This window comes from Delphinapterus leucas, chromosome 19 (genome assembly GCF_059928025.1).
Source record: "Delphinapterus leucas isolate spDelLeu-1000000601 "Yukka" chromosome 19, BTC_Dleu_Yukka2, whole genome shotgun sequence".
NCBI classification, from domain to species: Eukaryota; Metazoa; Chordata; class Mammalia; order Artiodactyla; family Monodontidae; genus Delphinapterus; species Delphinapterus leucas.
In genome coordinates, this window is record NC_143147.1 from 26,913,397 (window position 1) to 26,937,663 (window position 24,267).

Genomic DNA, 24,267 nt, shown 5'->3' on the forward strand with positions numbered 1-24,267 from the left:
GTATGACAACCTGGTGTGCTGCCATCAATACCAAGAAAGTACCCAGAATGCGGAGGACTTCCTACTCCTGCTGCTGGGCCTTGTTGTTCTTTTCAGCATTGGGATCAGCATGGCAACTACGGTCAGTGATGGTTGGGGACCACCAGAAGGGGTGAAGAGGGCTGAGGGTGGGAACCAGCTGCAGCCTGCACCTCCATCTGCAGGAACGGTCTTGGCTGGGACGGGGGGTGTGGGTAGAGAGCCTGGACCTCATTTTCACCCACCCCACCCCACCCCACCCCAGGTATGGCATGGGCTCCAGAATGCCTTAGAGAAGACCATCTATTGGATTAATCAGAAAAGTAAGTACGGAAGACAGGTAAGGAGCACTACAACCCCGCTACTCCCAGGGCCCTAGAAACCCAGGCCCCCAGGTTCCCAACCCTGAACTCTTCAGACAGTTGCCCTGCCCTCACAGACTCTTGCCTCCACCAGATGAAAACTCACAGGTTTGTGAAAGTTCCCCCAAACATCCTCCAGCCAAGGCCCAAGACGTCCACATCCACTGCACCCTGGACCCTGTGGAAGTGAAGATGTCCCAGCCCACTTGCTACTCCCTGTCCTCCTAGCATCATCTCCGCAACCTTAGCCGCAGCTGCAGCCGCCACCCCTGCAGACACCAGTGGAGGCCGAAGAACTGCAGACAATTCCCCTACAGCTGCTCAGGCTTCCGTAGGCCACATCGCAGCCACGGGATGTCACAGCTGTGACCGATGCCCTCCTTTGATCGGGAGGACCTGGACTTCTACCTGGAGGAGGAGGAGGATCTTTCCTTCCCACAACACAAGTGCCCGTGGGGGTGCTGGAGGGGGCTCTACCTGCAGATGGGCCTGCCTTCCAACATGGGCCTCTGGGGCTGTGAGGGTGGGATCCTGGCCAGCCTGCCACTACCCTGTCTCTACCAGTTGCCCGAGCTGTGCCATATGGCCAAGTGTGTGGAGGCCAAGTCCGAGCTAAGGCTTCAGTCCTTCGGGGCCCCCTGCTCACCATCCCATATCTGGGGCAATGTGGAGGCTGACCAGTGGACCTCATCTCCACCACCTCCCCGACGGCTGCCCCCTAAACCGTCGTGGACCCCGGGGGGGCACAGCACTTACCCCTCAAGTGGTCAGCTCCCGTATGACTCCTGGGATCAGCGGCGGCCTGGTCTGGAGTGCTCTGAGACTCCATCCGTTCTGGTGCCTCGGGGCTCCACACCGGCCCATGGACGGAACCTCCACAGCTGTGCTCACAGCCAACCCAACCGCAGGCTGCACCTCTAAACGGGACACTTGACCTGCTCCCGGTATACCCACGAGGTTTGGCGCCGGGCGGCCGAATGGGCCGAGAATCTGCCTGTGCGCACCCCTCTGGCCACCTCCTCCTCCCTCACGGTGCTGGCCGAGGCCTCGTACCAGCGGGCCCCAGCTCCCAGCTCAGCGCTGTTCCTCCGCCCCTCCCAGCCCCTGCCTGACGTCCAGGCTACCGATCACCCTCCACCCCCACCCACCTTCATGCCACTCAGGAGGAACCCGCGGGGCATTGCCAACTACCAGGTGCATGACAGCCTGGAGCTGAAGCGGCAAGTGCAGGAGAGCCAAGCGCGGGACAACTCGCTGTTACCTTCCACCTCGGCCTCGAGGCCCTCACTTCATGGATGCCAGGCTGGGTAAATGAACTGACCAGTAGCAAATGGGGCCGGGGCGGGAGTGGGGGCAGCAGGGCATGGAGAGAGGAATAAGGAGTGCCAGAGTCCAGGAAACCCTGGTGGTCGGTGGCTTGGAAGTACCAGTCCTTCTACTAGCCTGGGTCCCTGCCCTTGGCTTCCTGCCATAAGAAGCCAGTGTCCCCTTCTTGGCCTGAGGGTCCCCTTGGTTTAGTGGCCACAGTCCTGCCAGCAGGCCCCTCTTGGTCCTATACCATGCACTAAGTAGGTCTGCAGCTGCAGACTCCAAACCACTGGTCTCTGGGCACCTCCTCTGTGTCTCAGCTGTCCCTGTCCCCAAAGAGCCTCGTACAAGAAGCTGCTTCCAAACTGGGGGGTTCCACATCTGGGCAGGTCCAGCTCCACGCCAAGTGAAGGGCATGAAGAAGGCTGAGGCTCTGGACTCCAGCCAGGCCTTGCACAGGGCTCTGAGGCCAAGGTCTTCCTAGTCTCAGGAGGGGCCATAGATGGAATGTGTCATTTGAACAAGTGAGTCAGCGGGTGGTGAACGAATGATTGACTGCTCGAGGGCAGGTGTGCTGGCCTACGGGCCCTGTTTGACTGTCCAGCCTCAGCTTACCTCACCCTGGTTACCAGGGAATGCCACTCTGGTTACCAGGGAGTCACCCTCCCTCACTGTGACCTCACTACCTGCCCCATTATGACCCAGCCTCTCTCCCAGTTAAAAGTGGAGGGCAGGGGCCCCAGGCAGTCCTGGGAGCCCTGGCCATGGGTGAGCGAACCTACTATGGAGCCAAGCCGTTCCCTGGCCCCATCCCCAGGAAATGCCAGGAGCAAGAAGACTCAGTTCTTCTGCTCCTGGTCAGCTTTATCTTCCTCATCGCGGGGATCCACGTGGTGACTATGGTAAGGGCAGGATCTGGGCAGCAGGGTTGGGGGAGCCCTGGGGCCTGAAGGGGCTGAGGTGGGAGGGCTGCTGGGATGTGGCCGCACAAGGGTTGGATTTCAGGGCTCACCCTGCTCCCGGCCTCCCCCCTCCCCTTCTTTCCTCAGCTCTGGAGGCATCTGAAGAGATTCTTGCGGGCACTTTTCAATCATCTTTTCCCCAAAGGTGAGTGGGCGCCAGCGTGAGCTCAGGGGATGTGGGCGTGTCCCCTTTCTTCTATCCCTGCCTTGATTCTCAGCCCCTCAGGAACCCAGGACCTGACCCATCTCGCCTTTCCCCGCAGACAAGGAAGCCAGCGGTGTAGGCAGCCATCGCATGCGCGGGCGCTGCTCCGTGGATCCCAAGAACCTGTGCTCAAGGGTTTCTTCCCGCTTCCGCCATCGCCCACGCTTCCTGCACGGGCACACAAACCACCTTGACTCCTGGAAAGCAGACAAAAAAGATGAGAAGGCTTCTAAGTGCTGCTGGATGCCGCCTCAGTGTGGACGGGCTGGGGCTTCCACGGAGGCTCCACGGAGACTGTGGAAGGAGCGGGTGGTGGGAACTGGGAAGGCCCCTCCTGTCACAGCCTTAAAGTCCCAAGCCAACTTTTACTCCAGGTAAGAGACATCTTCCAAGCTCCGCAGGATGAGCAAGGTGGACGTGGTTCCACTCCACCTGCCCCAAGAGAGCAAGACTAAGACTCCACACTCTGACACAGCTCAGGCCCCAGCCCGGGCCCAGACCCGCCACCCAATTCAGGCCACTGCGCATGCACCTGCTAAGGCGCAGACCTTCTCCTCAGACCTCCCCACTGAGCACCCCCACCCCGTCAGCGACCTGCTCCCGAGACCACGCCCATGAGCACACTTCCGCCTGGGCCCAGGCCTTCTCCCTAGTGCACCCCACTGGGAACACTCCTGTCAAGGCCCACACCTTCTTCTCCACCTACCAGTCTGAGCACGCCCCACCTCAGTCCCAGATTTGCTCCACGTTCCACCCCCCTGCGAACACCAGCCCGCAGGCCCGGACCCCCTCCCCAGCCCTCAGCCCTGAGCACAGCCCTGCCCAGGTCCATGGCCCTGAGCATACCTCAGCCCATACACCAGCCCGGGCCCAAGCCCAGGCCCCCACACGTGCCTCAGCCCAGTCCCTGGGCCACACTTCTGTCTGCACCCTGACCCATGCTCATCTGACCTATACCCATGCCAGCACTCTGATCCCTCCCCCACCTTCTGCCCATGCTACTACTCCTGCCCTAGCCCCTACACCGGCCCCTGTCCCGATCTCTGCCACAACCTCTGTCCCAGCGCTGGTCATGGCCCTGAGGACCACTCCAGTCCCTTCCACCACCCCTACCCACATCCTAGATACTATTCTCTCTACCATGTCTGCCTTCAGCCAAGGCCTCTCCTCCGGCCGTGTGGTCTGCGATGCCCGCAGGGTAAAGCAGAAGTGATTCCATGTGTGTCCCCCTCAGAACTCTGGGTATTCCAGAAAGGACTTGGGTACCCTCTCCAGGCCCCAAGAGGGGCATGGTCTGGTGAGCTCTGGTACAGCTGAACAAACACTCAAGCAATGTAGTGGGGACAGTGCTAAGCCCTCCACAGCATCCATACTGGGTTACCTGGAGTTGGGGAATATGGAATGGAAGATCTCAAATGATGCCAAAGACAAATTTGTACAGTCCAAGACCTTCCCTTACTGCAGCTTCCTTCCTTGCAGATCTGAGAAGAGAAACACGGACCCCCAGACTCCAGTCTACCCCAGATTCCCGTACTCCAAAGATGCTGTACCTTCTCAACCTTGCTTCCATTCTCCAAACAGTGCCCAGAACTCACCATGCAACATGCCTCCACCATGCACTCTTTATCTACCGCTTGTTTCTCCCAGATCCTGGGTCCTTCATTGACACAGCAAGCACCAGAAGCCCTCCACCTTATTACAACCCCCCACCTTTCCCCCAACCTACAAGTCATCTCAGTCTGTCCTCTCTTCCCAGGGCCCCATCCCTCCCCAGTTATCCCCTACTTCCCATATCCCAAGCCAGGCCCAACCCCCTGAACTTCATGAGAGCCTAGGCCTCAACCAAGGCTCTGTCCTCCCAAGGACCCCAGGCCCTTCCAAAGTCTGCAGTATTTCCAGAAACCCAGGCCTTACCACAAACCCAGGCATCCACAACAGTCCAGGCCTTATCCAAGACCCAGGCCTCCCCAAGAACACAGGCCTTGCTCAAGATCCAGGCCGCCACAAGCATCCTGGTTCCAATAAGGGTCCAGCCCTTACTCAATACTCTGGCTTATCCCAGAAATCAGGCCTCCATTATAACTCATGCCTTATCCCAAATCCTGGCCTCCACAAGGATGCAGGGCAGCACATACCATGGACTTTTATTCCACCCAGTCAGAACTCCTGCTCTCCCAAGGCTCAGGTGGCCTTCAATGACCTGCTAACCTTCTCAGAGGTACCTGTGCTGATTGTGCTGCGATCACCCTCCCGGCGAGTAGGCAGCCAAGAACGGGTGTACCACCCCATGGATACAGTTCCTCCAGCCTGCCAGAGTTATCGCCAGATGTCTATGCCTCCCAAAACCAGCTGGAAGCCCTACTGTCCTGGGTCAGGCACCCGGCTCGGACATGTGGTCTTTGACGCTCGCCAGAGACAGTTCAGAGCAGGCAGGGACAAGTGAGAAGCTCTGTCTCCCAGGCGCCTTCACCGAGAGACATCCAACAACTCACCGGAGACCATCAAGGAGTGGGGATACCAGTGTGTGATGAGCAACTTAGCAAAAGAGGGGACAGATATGCATGAGGAATAAAGAGACAAGAGAAGTGTTCTGTGGTTGTTTGAGGACATCCACCCCAGCCCCATCCCACAGGGCCTGATGAGGACCTAAGCTATCCCTGCTTTCCCTCCATCGCTGTCTCGCTGAATCTGTCATCCCCAAGGCCCTAGAGCTTCATTGTCAATTACAGTAGCCACTAGGCAAATGCCTATAGAATGTAAATTAGTTAAAATTAAGGAAAATTAATTCTGTTAAAAATTAAGTTAAAAATTCTCTTCCTCAGGGAACGGAATTTCCCTGGCATCCAATTCTGTTCCCTGGCGGTCCAGGTGTTGGGACCTGGCGCTTTCACTGCTGTGGCTGGGGTTCCATCTCTTGTCGGGGAACTCAGACCCCGCAAGCTTCATGGTTTGGCCAAAAAAATAAAATTCTCTTCCTCAGTGCCATGACCTTTTAAGTGCTCAGTAGGCACATGGAGCCAGCGGCTACTCTATTGGATGGCACAGGTTTAGAACATTTCCATCATCATGGAAAATGCTATTGGAGAGCAGTGCTTTAGAGTTTAGAGCAATTTTCCTTTCCCTGTCACCCACCTCCAGCATCTTAAAGCTCCCCCAGAGCCCAGAGAACTTAGCTCTTTTTAGGGTGGCTCAGAAGCCACCCTCTGGGGAGGAGGTAAGATGTGGGGGTGGACAGCCAATGCCTGATTTCCCCAGACTGTGAGAAAGAGCCCAGGCTTCAGTTTTCCTCATCTGGTCTCTTGGGTCACGACCAGATGTATGGAAACTTGCCTCCCTCGTTCTGGGCTGTGTTTAGGGCTCTTGGTTACTGACCGAGAAGACCTCTCTTTGTCAGTGACTAGGAAAACTTGTGTTTTAGGCTGCCCAACTTGAGCCCTGGATTGTGAGGGTCCCCTCCTTCATAGGCCTCTAAATTTTTCAAGGTGTCTCCACTTAATTTTCTTGCCCATGGACTTAGGCCTAGTTCACTGTGGTGACAGACTCCTGGGAAAAAGGCATGTAAGAATTCCTGGTCCAGTATGCATTGTTCTAATCTCTGAGCGTGTCTCTGGTGTCCTATCTTTCTGTCCTATCATTCTGGCTCCTAGTTTTATCCTGGACGTAAGCTCTGTCCATGATAGCATTGGTCGCTGAAAGCCATTTCCTTCCCCTGATAAGTTTTCATTGCCCTGCCCTAGCCCAGGTGGTGTTTCCTCTGGACTTGATTTTCAGTCCTGATAACTCTTCTGTATACACACATAAGCTGTGAGATTCCAAAGTGTTTTCCCTGCCACCACTTGTTTGACTGAGGTCGGCAACACTAACATGTCCCTTCCCTGAGTCAGATGTCCAGCCCTGGGTCACTACATGCACACTATCGGTGTGTTCTTGTCTAACGTTACCACCACCGATTCCAAGGAGATATGTCCCAGCTGGAGAGCCCATTTCCAACAGCTCTCTTGCTGAGCTCTGACCTTGGACAAGTCATGTGCAACCTTTCTAGGTTTGCGGTCTAATCTCTAAAGTGAAGTTACAATTGCATGCAAGAACCATTCTAGATTTAAATGACCAGGGCTCCTCTACTCCCAAGTGAGATATAGAATCCCTTATTTCTCCACATGCCCTAGAGTATGTCCCTCATTATGGTTTCCTATTCAGATCCATCCTATTAGGCCTGTGTTCTAACCCCAAGGAGTGTTCGTGTGGTTTACTTGGGCTTGTAAAGACACAGAATAGTTTATCATAAAGACACAGAATAGCGTATCTCCATAGAAACTACAACTTCCATCAGGCACTACTTCAACGGAACAGGGAAGGATGTGGGGGCGTGGCCCAACGCCCTGGTAGCTTTGAAGACAAACTACAACTCCCAGGATAGCCGCGAGATCTCTGCAGAGAGAAAGGAGTGACTGAACTCTTCCTGGAGGCCGGGCTGGTCCGGAACCACCCTGACAGTCTCCAGAAAGGGGCGTGGTTATAATTTAGGGGTGTGGCCTTACAGGCAGCAGGAAGTAGTTACCTGTTCAATCTTCCTATCCATTCTCTTCCCAGCCTTTGTAGCTAACCTAAGAGGGAAGTTGCAAACCACTAGCCTCTTCTGAAAAGAGGTAAGGGGGACGTAGACAAGGTGCAGCAAAGGAGGTTACTGCATTCGTTAGGAGGGCCCAAACAGTTACTTTCTACCTGCTGAGTCAGGTGAACCGTTCCATGGGAGTGGGGACTAGCATATGAGAAAAGGGCAAGGACGGAGGAGGTATTTATTTGTTCTCTTTCAAGACTAAATTCAGGGCCCTTCATCTGCAGACCCATTGGCGGACTGTGTATTGGGAACCCTCTTGGCCTCTGGAAGAGAAAAGAACTGGGGTCAGTTTTCTGCAGCAAAAGGTACGGCCCGTCTTGGCTTCCTCCCGTCTGTGTATTTCAGGGTGCCCCGCGCATGGTCCACGCAGCCCGCAACACGGGTGTCACCACCATCCTCCTGGCTACGCCCGGGCCCCCGCGCCGCCTCCTGCTTTTCGACTTGATCCCCGTGGTGTCCATGGCCGGCTGGCCCCAGGGGGCTCAGAGCCACTCGTGGGCTGGCCCGCTGGCCTCAGAGTCGTCTTCCTTCTTCCTGGTGCCCGGCGGCGGCGGGAGCGGCACCTAGCAGCCGGATGCCTCCGGTTGGCAGCTTTGCTTCGCCCGCCAAGAGCTGGCGCTCAAGACTCGCATACCCATTCCCCTGTTGCAAGCCCACGCGGCGGACCAGGCGCTGCTGCGCCCTCTGGTGGCCAGGACTAGGGTCACGGCGCCCTACCTCCTGTGGACGTTGCTCTACTGGGCCTGTGAGCGGCTGCCTGTGCTCTATCTGGCGGGAGCCTAGAATGCCAGCGCCTGGTGCCTAGGGCCGCTGGATGAGCTGGGCCAGTTGCTCAAGGCTGGGGCGCTGCCCCACTATTTTCTGAGTGGCCAAAAGTTCCGTGTGGGGGAGGGCGCAGCTTCGCTGCTCAGGCCATTGGCCCTGCCTTGCAGGGACCCTGCCTGCGCCCTGCACCCCTCTGTGCAAGAGGCCAAGGCTGCAGGCAAGGGGGGTGGATTAGACGACGTGGGAGGCAGGGTCAGTTAAAGATGCTGTTCCTACTAACCTGGAAGGTGCTTCTGTTGGCCAGCGGGATGTGGAGGGGACTGCTTTCCCCTCACCTGGGAGACAGGCTGAGCACTTTGGACCCAAAGAGCCCATTCTAGAAGGACTCCTCGCCGGTTCCTCCACTTCTTTCTACCCTCCTCCTGCCACATCCCTGGCACAGATCATTCCATTCTGGCCTCTCCACTTTCCAAATCTGTGGCCAGCACCCCTCCCACTCTGGTGCAGCCTCTGGCATCCATCTCCCTCCAGTTCTTATGGTCTTTTCTCTTAGGAGTCAATCGGGATGGGGGTAATATATTTGCTGAAAAAACGTGTAAAGTAGAAAGGTATGGAGACCAGGGACTGACAAACTTGTCTCACAAAAAGCAGAGACATTAAGGAGGACGGATTTCACCCCAGGATAGACCTCACCACCACTGCTATCTCTTCAGTTATTCCCGCCACCTTCCTCATCCAGTTCTGTCCTCCATCCTGGGCAGTAGTGTCCCTTTCTCCATTCTCGGGGCATTTGCCATTCCATCTATCTAAGCCCAACCTCTCCCACCTTCCAGAGTTCCATTCAGCGGAGTTTCCTCCTTGTCCCTCCTCCTCTGAATCCCGAGACATGCGAGATATGCGGCTTTGCCTGGGCTCCTCCTGTCTCTAAGACCGTCTCCACTCCCTGCCTCCAAGGAACCCCGGGGTTCTGCCGGCCCAGCCTCACCTCCCCCTCTTTCCTGGTATCTCGGCCCCCTGCCCCACCCCCGGACCGGCTCTCCGAGGAGGGGGGAGAGGCTGTCGCTTCCACCGCCTCAGCTTCCCACAGCCGCTACCTCTGCCGCCGCTGCCGTCACTCGGTTTGGTCCAGCCGTCAGGCCCAGTGCTCGCTTCGCCAGACGAGGGCGCTCTGCGGAGGCACCCTCACTCCTTCCTGGGTTCTGGGACGCCTAGCCAGGCGTGGGGGGAAGCTCCCCTTGCGGGTTACAGGGAGAGTGGAACCTGGAACCGGAGCCAGCGCCAGCCGTGCCCGGATCGAAAAGACCAGACAGGTTGAGGGGCGTCAGGGAAGGAAGAGGGGGCGCTATAGGCAGTCCCAGGGAGGACAAGGAAACAATGTCACAGAAAGCTCTGATGCGCTCTGACTTATAGTGGGTCTGTTCACATTTGGGGACCTGTGACAACGTGGGTGTGCTCCTCTCTCGAGGGCTTGCTGGATTGGAGGGCGTGGGATCTAAAGAGCACCAGCTGTCCCTGAGGAAATTAGGGGTTGCCAGAAAAAAATAAAAAAGCCAAAAACCTATGCTCCTTATTCCGAGGTGACACAGGGCCCTCCAGAGAACCACCTGGTGTAACCACTAGGAAGGGCGGATTTGGAGGTGACTTCAAAAGGAGTGGATGGTAACAAGGTGAGGAAAGGGGCTCAGCAGCTGGAATGCTGTGCCACTAGAAATGGGGGTGACTTGGTAAAAAGCAGTATCGTCCAGAGACATGGTCTGGGAACCTCTTCTTGCTGATTGGCGACCGTGTGGATATTTCAAGCCATAGTTTTTGGGGATTTCAGTGAAAAACAGTGGGGGATTCTTCACTTCGAGGGTGGCAAAAGAAAAGACACCAAGGTTGGGTTCTCCCTAGACACTGGCAGCACCCCAGCACGGGTGGGGTGAGCTAATATCCCCAAAGCTAAGGACCCACACCCTTAAAATTACAAGAGTGGCTTTGGCAGTAGTGCAGGGCCCTGAAATAGGGTGGAAAGGTGCCTGGGGATATTGGAACCACATCCTGGAAAATTTGAGGGTCTTGGCTTTGGGATAGTGTTAGTGGGGGAGAGGGACATTGCAGATCAGAGAAGGGGGAGATTTCTGTGGGGAGCAAAGGTCGAGGGTTGAGTCAACTGAGAGGTACATAGGCTGCTGGGTCTGACGAAGCTACCACGAGGCCCAAGGGTGGGAGCTGGTGCCCGGGATGAGGTCGTCTAGGGCTTATCCTCAGGTCCCGTGGGTGAGGCGGCGAGTCGGACCGGAGAGTCAAGAGCATGTGCTGGTGAGCTAGCGGGTTTCTCCCGGATGGCCCAGCATGCTCCGGGAGCCTGCCGGTTTTGGGGTGCCTCCCCCTAGGGCACCATGCTGGCACTGACCAGCAGCCTGATCTGGCAGAAGCGGGGGGTCCACCAGCCCGGGGGCAGCCGGCCCGTGTTGGCGCAGTGGCGCGTGTGTCGCCACAGCACCAAGTCCCTTTGCCAGAAGCAGCTCCTCATCCTGCTGTCCAAGGTGCGACTGTGCGGGGGGGTGGCCCGCGTGACTGGACCGCTGCCCATGTGGGTGCCTGGGGAGGGGTCTCTGGGCCGTCAGCCTCTCCGCCTGGGATGTTGAGGCCAGGGACTCGGAATAGCAGTGCCCGACTGACGGGAACTCCCCGAAAGTGAAAGGAGGTGGGCCTGGATCACAAACTCTTGGCCAGACGATGCCTCAGTTTCCCTTGTCTCATGCCCATAACTCCGAGTCCCCTCGCTTTCGAGGACAAGGGGAAGGCTTGAGCGGCTAAGCCTGGTGCCCCGAATCCTGGAAGCTCCCGCTCGCCACGCCCTCCCAACACAGGAGTCTCCACCCCCACCACCCTCTGCCTATGTGCCGTCTCTCACGATTTTTTCAATGCCCAGTGGAGGGGGCTGAGGAATCCAGACGCCTGGGTCACCCCGAGGGTTTCTGCGGCTCCGGTAGCCCCGTCCCTGTCCCGGTTCTCCCGCTCCTCCGAGCCTTGGATCCATTCCTCCTCGTCTAGCTTGCCTGGCTCGGTACCAATCTCCCCAGCTCTCCCCTGGGTGTCCTTGCAACTACCTCGCCAGTCCTTCCCTCTGTGCACCCCCTCCCGTGACCTGCACTTCAAGAAGGGAGCTGTGCAATCCCCCACGACCGACTACACAGCTGAGAAATCGGGCCCCACGGGCTCAGGAGAACCTCTGCCACGAGGAATTCAGACACACTACACGGCTGGATGCCCGCACGGAAACTGGAGGTCGTACCATCTACGAGGGGGTCCCGGGATCTTGGCCGCAAGAGCCAGGTGAGGAGAGTGGTGAGGGTTAGCCTGTGGTCCCCGTCCTGGTGTGACAGGCGGGAAGTCCCTCTGGCCTCGCTCCCATCCGCTTTCAGCTCCCCTAGGGGGAGACCCCCCCCCACCCCATTGACATCCTCCTACCCCTACCGCCGGCACTCCGCTGTGGTACGGTCAGCAGCCCACCCTTTGTGTGGGACCGAGCGCCCCCGTGTGTCAGCCAGCCTCACCAGCTCCCTGGCCCCCTCCCACATTTCCTTGGTTTGGTACTGAATACCCCCATCCCAGGCGGCTTACCTGGCTGAAGGGGAGAGGCTGAGCCTCAGGGAGGGCTGGCCCCCTGTGAGCCAGCAGACTGACAGACACACAGACAGACAGACAGACAGGTGGGTGAGTTTCAGACAGGCCGGGGCTGGGCCAAGGCGAGGACCACACAAAGCGAGCTGCAGCTGCAGCAGCAGGTGCTGAGTCAGCGTCAGGCCCAGTCCCAACCCCACTCCTGAGGGGGCGCCCCTACCCTGGGGTCACCTTAATGCCCCCCACATTCGCAAACACACTGCCCTTTCAGCAGCTCTGCCTGTCTCCCTTTGTCCTCTGCGTTTCCATGTATCTCTCCCCTTCCTCTTCCTTCTTCTCCCTTCCCCCCATTCTGGTTGAGCTGTAGAGTAGGAATTAAGCCTTTAAATAAGTTTCAATCAATTAAACTGAAAGCTGTTTGGAGGAAGCAGAAGGGACCCACAACCCAGCTTCCTCTGGAGTCAAAGAGAGGTGGGAGAGAGCTTGCTTAGAGCGTCAGGGAGTTTGGGCACTGGGACCCTTTTCCTTCCCTCCATCCTCCTTTCTTTTCTCTCCTCTCATCCCGCCAAGTGTAGCAATGTTTCTGGGAACAGAGATGTCACGTTCCAAGATGAATGTCTCTCTCTCCAGAGACTCAGCTCAAAGGCATGATCACCAAACTGTTCTGCCGCCAGGGTTTCTACCTCCAGGTGAATCCCGATGGGAGCATCCAGGACACCCCAGAGTACACCAGCTCTTTCAGTGAGAGGGGAATCCAGCTGCTGGGTGGGAAGGGGGAGTGCAGGCCTAGGGGATGACAGTCCTATTGTGGCTTCAGGTTCTGTTGTTTTCAGTCTGGCTCTTTGACCCCGCAAAGAAGAAGTAGAACTGGGACCAGAATTGAGGGTGGGGGGCTCAGATGGGGATTGGAGGCTTGGGATACTGCTATCCCTTCTCTCCACCCCCTGCCCACTTCAACCTGATCGCTGTGGAGCTTCGTGTAGTCACCATCCAGAGTGTCAAGCTGGGTCACTACGTGGTCATGAACACTGAGGGGCTGCACTACAGCTCGGTGAGACAAGGGGACAGAGTGGCCTGGAGTCAGGGGACTCCCCTAGGTACAGCCTTCCCAGCTACAGATATTTTGCAGCTCAGGGATTCCTTTCCCTCCATCTCTTGCCGACACCCTCTCCTCACTGCCCGCTCCCAAGCACCTCCTCTAGCGTCCCTCCAATCCCTTCCCCTCCAATAGACTCCTAAATACTCCCAGGCTCTTTGAATGTCCAACTCTTACAACCTTTTTGGACCCCTGTGTCTTCTCCAACCTCCTCTAGACCTCATTATTACTCACTTCCCCAGAGTCATTCAGGATGCTGGGGAAGGATTCAGGAACTCCTCCAAGCAGAAATTCCCTCCAGGTACCCTGGATGGTGAGAGGTTGGGAGTAGAGCAGAGAGAAGTTATCTTCTTATCCCAGGCCCCCAGAAGTCTAGTTCCCGGCCCTCGGGGGGCCACCAGACTCTTCCTCATGCTCCCTTTCTCCCAGTTCCTGTGTGGACTCAGAAGTTGGCTCTCCCAGTCTCAAACGTATGGATGATATCCTGCCTTGTTCTTCCCAGGGCTCCCTTCTGTTCAGTGATGTGTCTTTTTGTCCTTCTGTCTGTGTGTGCCTTTCTGGGTCTTTGTCTCCTCAGCCTCATTTCACAGCTGACTGTCGCTTTAAGGGGTGCATCTTTAAGAATTCCTCTGTCCTGAACGCCTCTGCTCTCTATGGCCAGCGTCGTTCTGGCCGGGCCTGGTACATGGGCCTGGACAAGGAGGGCCGAGTCATGAAGGGAAATTGAGTCAAGAAGACCAAGGCAGCCGCCCAGTTTGTGCCCAAGCTCATGGAGGGTGAGTATGGACCCCCAGGGAAGAGGTGGACCACATGGGACGGTATTGACCTTGACATGGACATTTAGGGACACACAGCTAAGGGCCTATAAGTGTTGTAAGAGGACACATGCTATGACAGGTCAAGCCAGGAAGGCTTTGGCCTTTGGAGGTTTGGGAAGCTCTCCTTCTGTGGGTTCCCAGAGGAGGAGTGTAGGGGAAGGGAGCCCTTTCAGAGCTCTCTTGGTGCCTAACTCTCCTTCCTGCTCCTCTCTCTCCCCTTCACAGTGGCTGTGTACTGGGAGCCTTCTCTCCACAGTGTCCCTGAGACCTCCCCTTCCAGTCAACCTGCCCCCTGCCATGTAGTCCCCGGACTGGAGGCTCCCTGCCCTCATCACCACCAGAGCCTCTCTCCCAGCCCTGTTTCTGGCCCTGCTGTCACCCCTGCTGCCACACTCATGTCCTGAGCAGCCACGTCCCTCCAGGTGCTCTACCCTGAGGGAGACTAGGGGCCGGCCATGACTTCCGGGGCTGCTGAGATCCTTAGATCCTTGGGCCCGTGAAAGGGTTCAGAGAGGAGGAAGTCTGACAATGGTCCTGGCTGATCACTTCTTTCCTTCCACACTCACACCCTACAAAGCCTTTTCCCGACATGGCGCCGGTGTTCCAAAACTGCCAAAACCAGGGCGTAAATCTTCCCTACCCCGGGCTCAGCCACGTCCTGGAGCCCTTTGCCCTCTTCATGGCCACCAAGCCATAGACTTATAGGTCCACTGCAGCTCAGGATTAATTTCCTTCTTTCGCTACTCCACCTTTTGCGTTGTTCCTGACAGGTTCTGGAACACCAAACACCCCAGGCAGGGCCATTTCTGCACCCAGGGTCTGTGCTGGAACACAGCTATGCTGCCAGGCTCTGTTCTGGATCCATCAGGCTTCTGTCCTTCACCCAGATGGACCCCTGGCTTCCATCTAGAGAGAGGCTGGATTTGGGCCCTGTCCAGCTGTTGGTCTTGGCCTGAATTGGGCCAGTCTCAAATCACCACACGTTTTAACTTTCTTACCCCAGAGACACCCAGTTCCAGAGCGTGGTGCTCTAAACACATACGGAGCCATACTTCCTTCTGAATCTCAGCTCTAGGACATAGACCCCGACACTCAGCACTTCCCTCTAGGATGGAACTAGAGCCTATATAGGCATGTTATTGGTCTAGAGTAAGAGTTCTAGATCCACGCTCCCACCTTCTCTCATGATACCTCTTAAGCAAGAGCTCTGCTAAGGACCCAGCTCTGATTCACAAAGAACTAAGCTCTTCATGGATCCTCCAGAACTTCTTGTTTTCCCTAGACAATTTTCCAAAAATCTTATTCTTCCTATTGAATGCTAAACTTATATTTTACATGCATTTTCTAGCTCCTGCAACTCAGCTGGGGTCCTTCCAGGGAACAGAGGCTGAGGAATGACAGGGGAGTTTTCTAAGGAATCACTGGCTCATAGAAGGGCAGCTAGGATGGGAAAGTGGGCAGGACCAGGGCATGACTGGAACTGTGCCTGAGTTGGGGGGACATGAACACTTGGCTACCTCAGCAGGAATTCCTTCCAGGTCCCCTTTAAAGCTGAGGTCTTTAGGGTAGTGGGTCTAGAATAAAAAAGACAAATGGGACATAGCTTTGACCCCCCTCAAATGAGGAGACACCAATTCAGCAATAAGTCCCACCCTTCTCCCCTACATGTCAGGCCAAGGAGGGTGAGGGCCTCTTGGTCTCTAGACCTCATACACCCTTCCAGCTTCTAACTGAATAGAACTTGCTTTACCTCAGCTGGGTGTTAGGTACCCAAAAAGACTGTGCTCCCAGGGGACCAGTCTCCACTCCATGCTTTCTCAATTAAAGACGATTCATACAATTGAAGTGTTGTCTGCCATCTGTGGGTAGCAGGTTTTGGCAGTCGTTCAGGGAGGAGTCAAGTCTCAGGGGCGTTGCGGGTAGGCTGGCGGCTGCCCCCCAATGACAGGTGCACATTCCTGGGCGCCTCATCACATCCCCTGCACTGGCTGTCCTGGCGGCTCACCCAGGCTGACTCACTGAACGACGCAGGTGTGCTATGACTCCAGGGGCACTGCTGCTGCTGTTCCTGCAGCTGCTGGGGGCTTTGGCGGCTCCGTTCGACCCAATTAAGCCTGGACCTCAAAGGGGCAGTGACAGGGCCAGAGGTTGTGCCCGGGCACCACCGCTTCACTCAGTTTTCTCCTCCAGGCGCCTGCAGCTCAGAGGCGTAATGCCCACACTGCCAGAAACTTTGCTGCAGCTATGATAGCTCGGTGAGGCCGGTGTGGGAGGTGGGAGACTGTGTTAAGGTCAGCATTGGTCTCAGCCTAGCGCAATTAATCAGCCTGGTGAGGGCGCACGCAGGGAGTTGAGGTCTGGCCCACTAGCCAGCTGGGGGCCCTGGCATTAGGCAGGGTGGAACCCAGGGACAACTTGAGGCGGGGTCCGAGGCGAGGCCAGGCAGGGTGTCTGATGGGCAGTTAGTAGATGGGTCTTAATCGGATTAATGGACAAGCTGCGGTCGTGGCTGCTGGATGGGCCAGGATTGAGCCGGGCAGGATGGTGAACTGGCCTGTTGGCAGATCTCAAAGTGGAACTGGGGCCGATGGACAGGCCGGAGAGCGGGCCTTGAGGCGGGGTCACAGGCTGGGACAGACCTTGGTGCCGGACAGGTTCAATAAACAACAGCAGGCAGAGATTCACTCCGGCCGGGCCCGGGACTGGTAAATGCACTGGCTGACTGTACGGCCAGCAGGAAGTTTACGAGATAGAGGCAGAACTTAAGCCAACGCAGTTTATAGGAGGTGGGCTTTGAACCCAAGTGGGTGCGACTCAGAGAAAGAGGGGAGTTTCTAGAGAGAGTTTACCCACCGAGCCCCTCATTTCTCTACACTGACATCATATCTATCCTTTAAAATTTTCGCTTCTAGAACAAGAAGGATGAGGTGATGAGCCCAAAGGTCTGCTTAGACCTGGTACGGAGAATCCGGCAGGGTGGGAAAGGGCGGGCATCCCGTTGCCTTTGCAACTTCCTCGAATGTTCCGGCCGGTAAGATTTTTCTTTTTTCTTTTTTGCATCACGACCTCAGAAAACACATTTTTAACTGAAACAGAAGCTTCAGGAAACAATACCTATCTTTAATATGGGAGCTGCATTCCATGCATTTTTCATTCTAAATTATTTTGAACACTGGTTTGGGGCCACTCATTTCATTCCAGCCCTATGAAAAGGGTCGTTAACTACAGTTTGAAAACCACTGTTTTAGACACTAGCATGCAACTCCCTCGTTTTTACAGAAAGACGAAATTGGGGTCCGATGAGAGAGAAGGGGAAATTAGTTGATAGGGTCCCAAAGAGTGCAGGTGGAGTCTTAAACAGAGCCCTGGCCTCCAGAGCCACAGACCATGCCTGCGCAGCTCTCCTCCCTTGCATTTCCACCCCGGGCTTCCTTCGCACATCCCAAGACTCCTTCCAGCCTCCAGCCCCAGACGGCCCCTCAGCCTCTGCTTCCCTAGGAGTGGACTGACTACAGGCTGAGCTGGGACTCTGAGGAGCAAGAGAGCATGGATTCACTCCGCATCACTGCGGAATCCGTGTGGCTACCAGACGTGGTGCTCCTAAACAAGTAAGGATGTTCCCAGAGTCTGGGAGGTGGGGCAGGGCCTCTGGAGGGGCGCGGCCTCCGGAGGGAGGGGCCTGATCCCAGATGAGAAGATTCTTTCCAGGCAGCAACGACGGAAAATTTGACGTTGCTCTGGACATCAACGTCATGGTGTCCTCCGAGGGCTCCGTACGCTGGCAGCCCCTGGGCATCTATCGCAGCAGCTGCAGCATCCAGGTGTCCGGGCCCCGCATGGGAAACTCAAGGCGCTCCTAGAAACCCTCACTCAGATATCCCTCCTTCATAATCCACATGACCCTCACGTCTCTCTTACCCTTCTGATTTTCCATTGAGTTTCATCTTCTCTGTCCACTTTCATTGACTTTCAGTCTTCCTCAGTGACCGCCCCCCTCCATTGTCCATGACCTCCCCGCATAACCTTCTTATTCCTCTGTGACTCCACTTCTCTGTGATCTCCCACTGGTGATCCCTGTCTCCCTGTGACCTCCCCAACTCCCCCAGCCCTGACCAGCTCTCTGGCAGCTCTAGTGACTCTCCACTCCATCCAGGTCACCTACTTCCCCTTTGACTGGCAGAACTGCACCATGGTGTTCAGTTCCTATAGCTATGACAGCTCAGAAGTCAGTCTGCAGACCGGCTTGGGTCCCGATGGGCAGGAGTGGCAGGAAGTGCCCATTCATTAAGGCACCTTTATTGGTGAGTGGGCTTGGCTCCCATGTCCATGGGCTTTACGATTTCCAGTTTCTGACAGGCTGATAAATACACTCCCTCATTGATTCCCTGTGGGTTCAGCAAGATAGGCATAACTGTCTATATTTTGTGGTTATGGAAATTGAGACTTGCTCAAATTTATTAGAGATGGGTTGTCCAGCCCAGGGACCATAGCTAGCCCCTTATTACATCAGTACCCACTGCTCTAGGATGTGGCAGAGAAATCCATATCTGGGAATTCCCTGGCTCTCCAGTGATTAGGACTCCACAGTTTCACTGCTGAGGGCCCGGGTTCAGTCCCACGTTGGGGAACTAGGATCCAACAAGCAGCGCCATGACGCAGTGAGGCAAAAAAAAAAAAAAAAAAGTAAATAAAGAAAGCCGTATCTGGCACCAACAAAGACAGGTTCCACATCTGTGTCACCTTCTCTTCTCCCCCCACTCCCCCCAAGAGAATGGTCAATGGGAGATTATTCACAAGCCTTCTTGGCTAATCCAGCCTCCAGTGGATCGTAGGGGAGGGGGGGAAAGACAGCGTGAAGAAGTCACCTTGTACCTCATCATTCGCCAGAAGCCTCTCTTTTACCTGGTCAATGTCATTGCCCCATGCATCCTCATCACTCTTCTGGCCATCTTCGTCTTCTACCTGCCACCAGATGCAGGTAAGAGGGGAAGGGGCCCAGCACTCCTTCTTACCAATAGCTCAGGTTCTTGCTCTTCACCCATAATACCGGGAAAGTTTTCCTGCCAACTCAAGCCTTCATGAACTGTGCTTCAGCAATCTCACCCAGGTTTTCCTTTCAGGAAGAGCCTTTGCCTCTGCATCCAGATTTCCCCTCCAACCTCAAGCTCTACCAACCCTCTGCTGCTCACTTCTCTGCACCCAGTAACTTCTGAACTCTTCCCTTCAGAATTCTAGGATCTCATCCTTGGAACTGCCACTCCTCTGACCAACAAACTCCCAGGCTCAGCTAACGCTTCCTTTCCCTTTCCCCATTCCTGGCATCCTCCCTCCCCCCGCTTGTCAAATGCCGCCTACTAGTCCCTTAACCTCCTATGTCCCTTGGAAATAATAGCCAACATTTCTCTGGGAGACAGCACAATATGCTAACAGAGTAACCTTGGGCAAATTCCTTAATCTCTTAGTGTGCTGATGTGGAAATAGGACAGTCGTTGTCCCTCCCACACAGGACTATTTTGAGGATTAACTGAGTTAATAGAACTATGCCTGGTACTCTGTAAGCTTTGTGTAAGTGTAGGTATAGTCTTTTCTAATTTGGAGCACTTGCTATAAGATAATACAAATAATGTGTTACATATATTAACTCAGTTCTAATCTTCACAACTCTGTGAGGTAAGTACTGAATTGTCTGCCCGTTTCACAGAGGCTAAGTGAGTTTAAGTCATTCACCTGACATTACACAGAGAGAGGCAGTGTTGCTGTTCCAACCCTGCTTAGTACTAGTCTGATTCAGAGACTGATATCCTAAGCTCTCACATTCAAAACATGCTTTCCTGGGCGTTCCCTGGTAGCCTATTGGTTAGGATTCTGGGCTTTCACTGCTGTGGCCTGAAAAACAAAACAAAACCAAACAAAACAAACAAAAAACACACGCTTTCCTTCTCTCTGTAATCAAGCCCTCTCTCAGCCTAGGGAAGGAGAGTGATGCATCTCTAGAACACACTTCCACATGTAACTTCTCCTTCTTCCTGGAGCAAGGCAAATCTTGGAACCCAATATTACAGGACTAAAGTAGAACAGACCATAATAGTTACTTATTTCAATACCTTCCATGAAGTTTTCAGTGCCTGTTGTATGCCACAGTAATAACCAGTCACCTGGCATATTCTTATATACTTGGGTTCATTTTTAGATCCTTCGATTTGCTATATAGTTCTTGCTACAGGGGTTGGTCCACTCTCATTTGACAATATCTGTTGAACATCGGTAATGTGCAAGGCGCTGGGAATACACCAGTGAATGAAACAGACAAAAATCCCTGCTCTCATGGAGTTTATATTCTAGTGGGGACACAGTCAGCAAACATAATAAATAAACGCATTGGATAGTGTATTATTTTTTTTAATTAATTAATTAATTAATTTAGGCTGCATTGGGTCTTTGTTGCTGTGCGGGGGATTTCTCCAGTTGTGGTGAACAGGGCCTACTTTTGTTGAAGTGCACGGGCTTCTCACTGCGGTGGCTCCTCTTGTTGTGGAACACAGAATCTAGGCGCATGGGCTTCAGTAGTTGTGGCACGTGGGCTCAGTAGTTGTGGCTGGTGGGCTCTAGAGCACAGGCTCAGTAGTTTTGGCACACGGGCTTAGCTGCTCCGAGGTATGTGGGATCTTCCCAGGCTTCGGCTCGAACCCACGTCCCCTGCATTGGCAGGCGGATTCCTAACCACTGTGCCACCAGGGAATTCCTAGATAGTATATAAGGAGAGGTCAATCCCTAAGAAGGAAAAATGGGAAAAGTGTTTGGGGAGGATGAGAATGGGGCTAGGGGTTGCAATTTATTTATTTATTTAAACAGTTTTATTGAGAATAGTTGATTAACAATGTTGTGTTTCATTTCTGCTGTACAGCAAAGTGACTCATTTATACATATATATTTTTTTTCATATGCTTTTCCACTACGGTTTATCACAGGGGTTGCAATATAAAAATAGGATGGTCAGTGAATGCCTCACTAAAAAGGGAATGTTTGATCAATAGTCGAACAAAGACTTGAAGGAAGTGAGAGAATGACCCTGGTAGATATCTGGGGGAAGAAATTAGCAGGAGGAGTTAACAGTGAGTGCAAAAATCTCTGAGGTGGGCGTGTGCCTTGCATATTCCAGAAATAGCCAATGAAGAAATAACTGAATGAAGTAAGCAAGAGAGAAAACAGTATGAGATGTAGTCAGAGAACTAATGGGAAGGCCTTGTAGACTTCAGTATGGACTTTTATGCTAAAGGCGATGGGAAGCCGCTGGAGTGTTATGATCTGATTTACATTTTAATGGGGTCAATCTGGCTGCTCTGTTGAGAACAGTCAGCAGCGGGGCAAAGGATGAAGCAAAGAGGAGGCCTTTATAATAACTCAGATCTGAGGTAATGGTGGCTTGTGCCAGGATGGTAGTGGTAGATGTGATAAGTCATCAGTTTCAGGATATATTTTGAAGGAAGAGCCAACAGGGTTTGGTATGGATTGGATATGGGATGAGATAGAGGAGAGCTGAGAATGACTCAAAGGGATTTGACCGGAGTCACAGGAAAGATCGAGTTGTCATTTGTGAACTGAGGAAGACTACGGCGAGAGTCGGTGGTGAGGGAATTAAGTTTTGGACATGTGAATTTCGAGATGCCTAGTGGACACCCAAATGGAGAGGTTAAGTAGGCAGGTGGATACAAGTGTGGAATTTAGGGGAATCAGTCCAGGTTGGAGGTATAAATGTAGGAGTTATTTGCATGCAGTTGGCCCTTCCAAAAGCCTGTCCTTGAGTGGGCTGGAAACATGGTCACTGATTATGCCAGGGAGATTGCTTTCTGGCAAAGCCTAATCCTTCCGCCTTCCCCTCTGTCCCCCAAGGAGGGAAGATGGGGCTCTCGACCTTTGCCCTGCTGACCCTTCCTGTGTTCCTGCTGCTGCCGGCAGACAAGGTGCCTGAGACCTCCCTGTCTGTCCCCATGATTATCAAATACCTCATGTTTACCATGGTCCTCATCACCTTTTCAGTCATCCTTAGTGTCGTAGACCTCAACCTGCACCATCGCTCACCCCACACCCAACAAATGCCCCTTTGGGTCCGTCAGGTAAGAAGATCTCCTCTCCAACCTGTGTTAACTCTCAATCCTAGTATTTGGCTTTTTTGTCCAGGTATCGCTCCTCCCCCCCACCAACCTCAACCTTCCCTTTCACAGACCTGAGTGAGAACTACAACTGCCAGTAGAGTGTCAAAGTGCCAAGGTCTTTGGGTGTTGAAATGTTGCCCAATTAATTTTATCCTCCCATCATTGACGTTGCGTAGATCCCAGACTCTCTTCCTCAATACTGCCCATCGTGAGTCCCAGGGGAGCGTTCTAAGGGTTAGGTACTATCAGGGTGGAAGCCCTCAGAACTTTTCTTTCCAGTCAGGATGCCTCCTAACCCACTTAAGAACTCTTGGGCTGTGTAGTTGCATTTCATCTGTGGGACACATGCACGCATGCGCAGGAATGGGCACGTGCCGTGGGGGTGGTTGGCGGCTTCCCTTCTGGTCTGAGAGCATAAGAGCCCCCTCCAATACGCCTCTTCTTCTACTCTGCAGATCTTATCCACAAACTCCCTCCGTATCTGGGTCTGAAGAGACCCAATCCTTAGAGAGACCAGAAACCGGAGCCACCTCCTATACCTCTCAGGGATTCTCCAGGAAGTGGCTGGGGTCGAGGAACAGGTGTATATTTCATCCGCAAGCCACCAAATGATTTTCTCTTCCCCAAACCCAACAGGTAGTATCTACTCCCCATCGCCCACGTAGAAGGGAGAGGGAGAACTACAGTTCCCAGGAGACTGTGCGGAGGCAGGTGTCCTAAGCTCCGGGAGGATGTCGTGGTTGAGCATCATGGGACTTGTAGTATCCCTTCTGTTGCCCACTTTGCACGGAGGTGGGAACTAAAGCATAAGGGAATAGGAGGAATTGCTGAAGGCTAGAGAGGTCGCCTCTCTCGGAGAGAACCTGAAGGGCACTCTAGCGTTTTGAAACCTGGGTGGGCGTTGGAGGAGGGAGTTGGGGCGGGGCCTAGTGCACCCACTCAGGCCGTCTTTGTACCCTGGTCTTGGCCACACAGACTGGCCTCTTCTAGGTTGCAGCCTGAACTGCCTGCCCCGGACCTGTGGCGATTTACCGATGGTCCACACCGGGCTGTGGGCCTGCCTCCCGAGCTACGGGAGGTCGTTTCCTCAGTCAGCTACATCGCTCAACAGCTGCAGGAACAGGAGGACCACGACGCAGTGAGTCCAAAGAGGGTGGGCCAAGGCAAGGCCTGGGTGGCCTTGGCTCGACCCACAAACGTAGGCTCCGCCCCCAGCACTCGATTTGATTTCTGATTGGAAGTTTGCCTCACTTGGTCCCACCCCGTGGTTTCCCACTTGTTCTTTACTCACCTCCGTCACCCGCAGTTTCGCTCTCTGCTATTCTGTGGGCCCGCCCTTTTCTCAAAGCCAGGGTAGGAGCACCTGGGTGCGGTACAGGGCCTTGGGGCCGCCTGCGCTGGGAGTCTGGAGCTCAGGAACAGTTTCCTCTTCCTACCCCCAGCTGAAGGAGGACTGGCAGTTTGTGGCCATGGTGGTGGACCGCCTCTTCCTGTGGACCTTCATCATCTTCACGAGCGTCGGGACCCTCGTCATCTTTCAGGACGCCACGTACCACTTGCCCCCTCCGGACCCCTTTCCTTGAGGACGAGAGGGCTGAGACCGAGGTCCTCGGCCAGTTGAATTGAGAGTTTGGTAGGACTCTCAAGTTCTATCCCTTTCTGCATCTTAACTCCTTCACTAGGAGTCCAATCCTCTCATCATTTCGTATCTAGGGAGGAAGCCCAAGTGGGACTGGGCAGATGGGGGCCTTGGGCCCACCTGAAATGCACTATCCGCTTATTTACTCTTTGGCTTCTTGAAGAAGCTCCATTGGATATTCACATCTAGGTTGGCAATGAATGGAACAAAGAACAAGAACTAGATTGTAAGCCTTCTGAGGGCAGGAACTATGTCTGTTCACTGTAATATCCTCAGCACCTAGCAGAGATCCTAACCTATACAGCCTGCACCTCTGGTTGAATGAACAGGGACTTGTTTTTTTCTGTAAGGAAATACACTAAGTAACAGTGTTTATGTTTGCACGTTGGGACCAGTGGTCGTTTTTTATTTGTTTTCACCTTTCTGTAGTTTATTGTATTTTGTAATATGTAATATCTTTAGGATAAAAAAAAGGTTATTTCTAAAAGGATGCATTTGTAATGAGGATAAAAAGCACACTGTAAAAACCTCAAGTTCCAGCTTTGGTGCTCAAACATTGGACAAGCTACTAAACTGCCCTGTGCCTCAGTTTCCCCATCTGTAAAATACAGCTAATAATAGTATCTGCTCCTTAGTGTGAGGATCATATGAGAAGATGAGAACAGAAGCATTATACAGTATACATTAGAGGTTACAAACGGGTGTGTTTTTTTG

At 54.1% G+C, this 24,267-nt stretch overlaps 1 protein-coding gene across 1 annotated transcript; it reads left to right on the forward strand.

Moving 5' to 3' along the window:
• Positions 1–17,450: 17,450 nt before the first annotated feature.
• LOC149744854 (acetylcholine receptor subunit beta-like) lies at positions 17,451–23,497 on the forward strand. The gene is made up of 6 exons (XM_089901767.1): positions 17,451–17,582; positions 17,915–18,034; positions 18,577–18,739; positions 21,652–21,875; positions 22,912–23,052; positions 23,357–23,497. The coding sequence occupies exons 1-6, from the start codon at positions 17,451–17,453 to the stop codon at positions 23,495–23,497; spliced, it is 921 nt and encodes a 306-aa protein (XP_089757893.1).
• Positions 23,498–24,267: the final 770 nt, after the last annotated feature.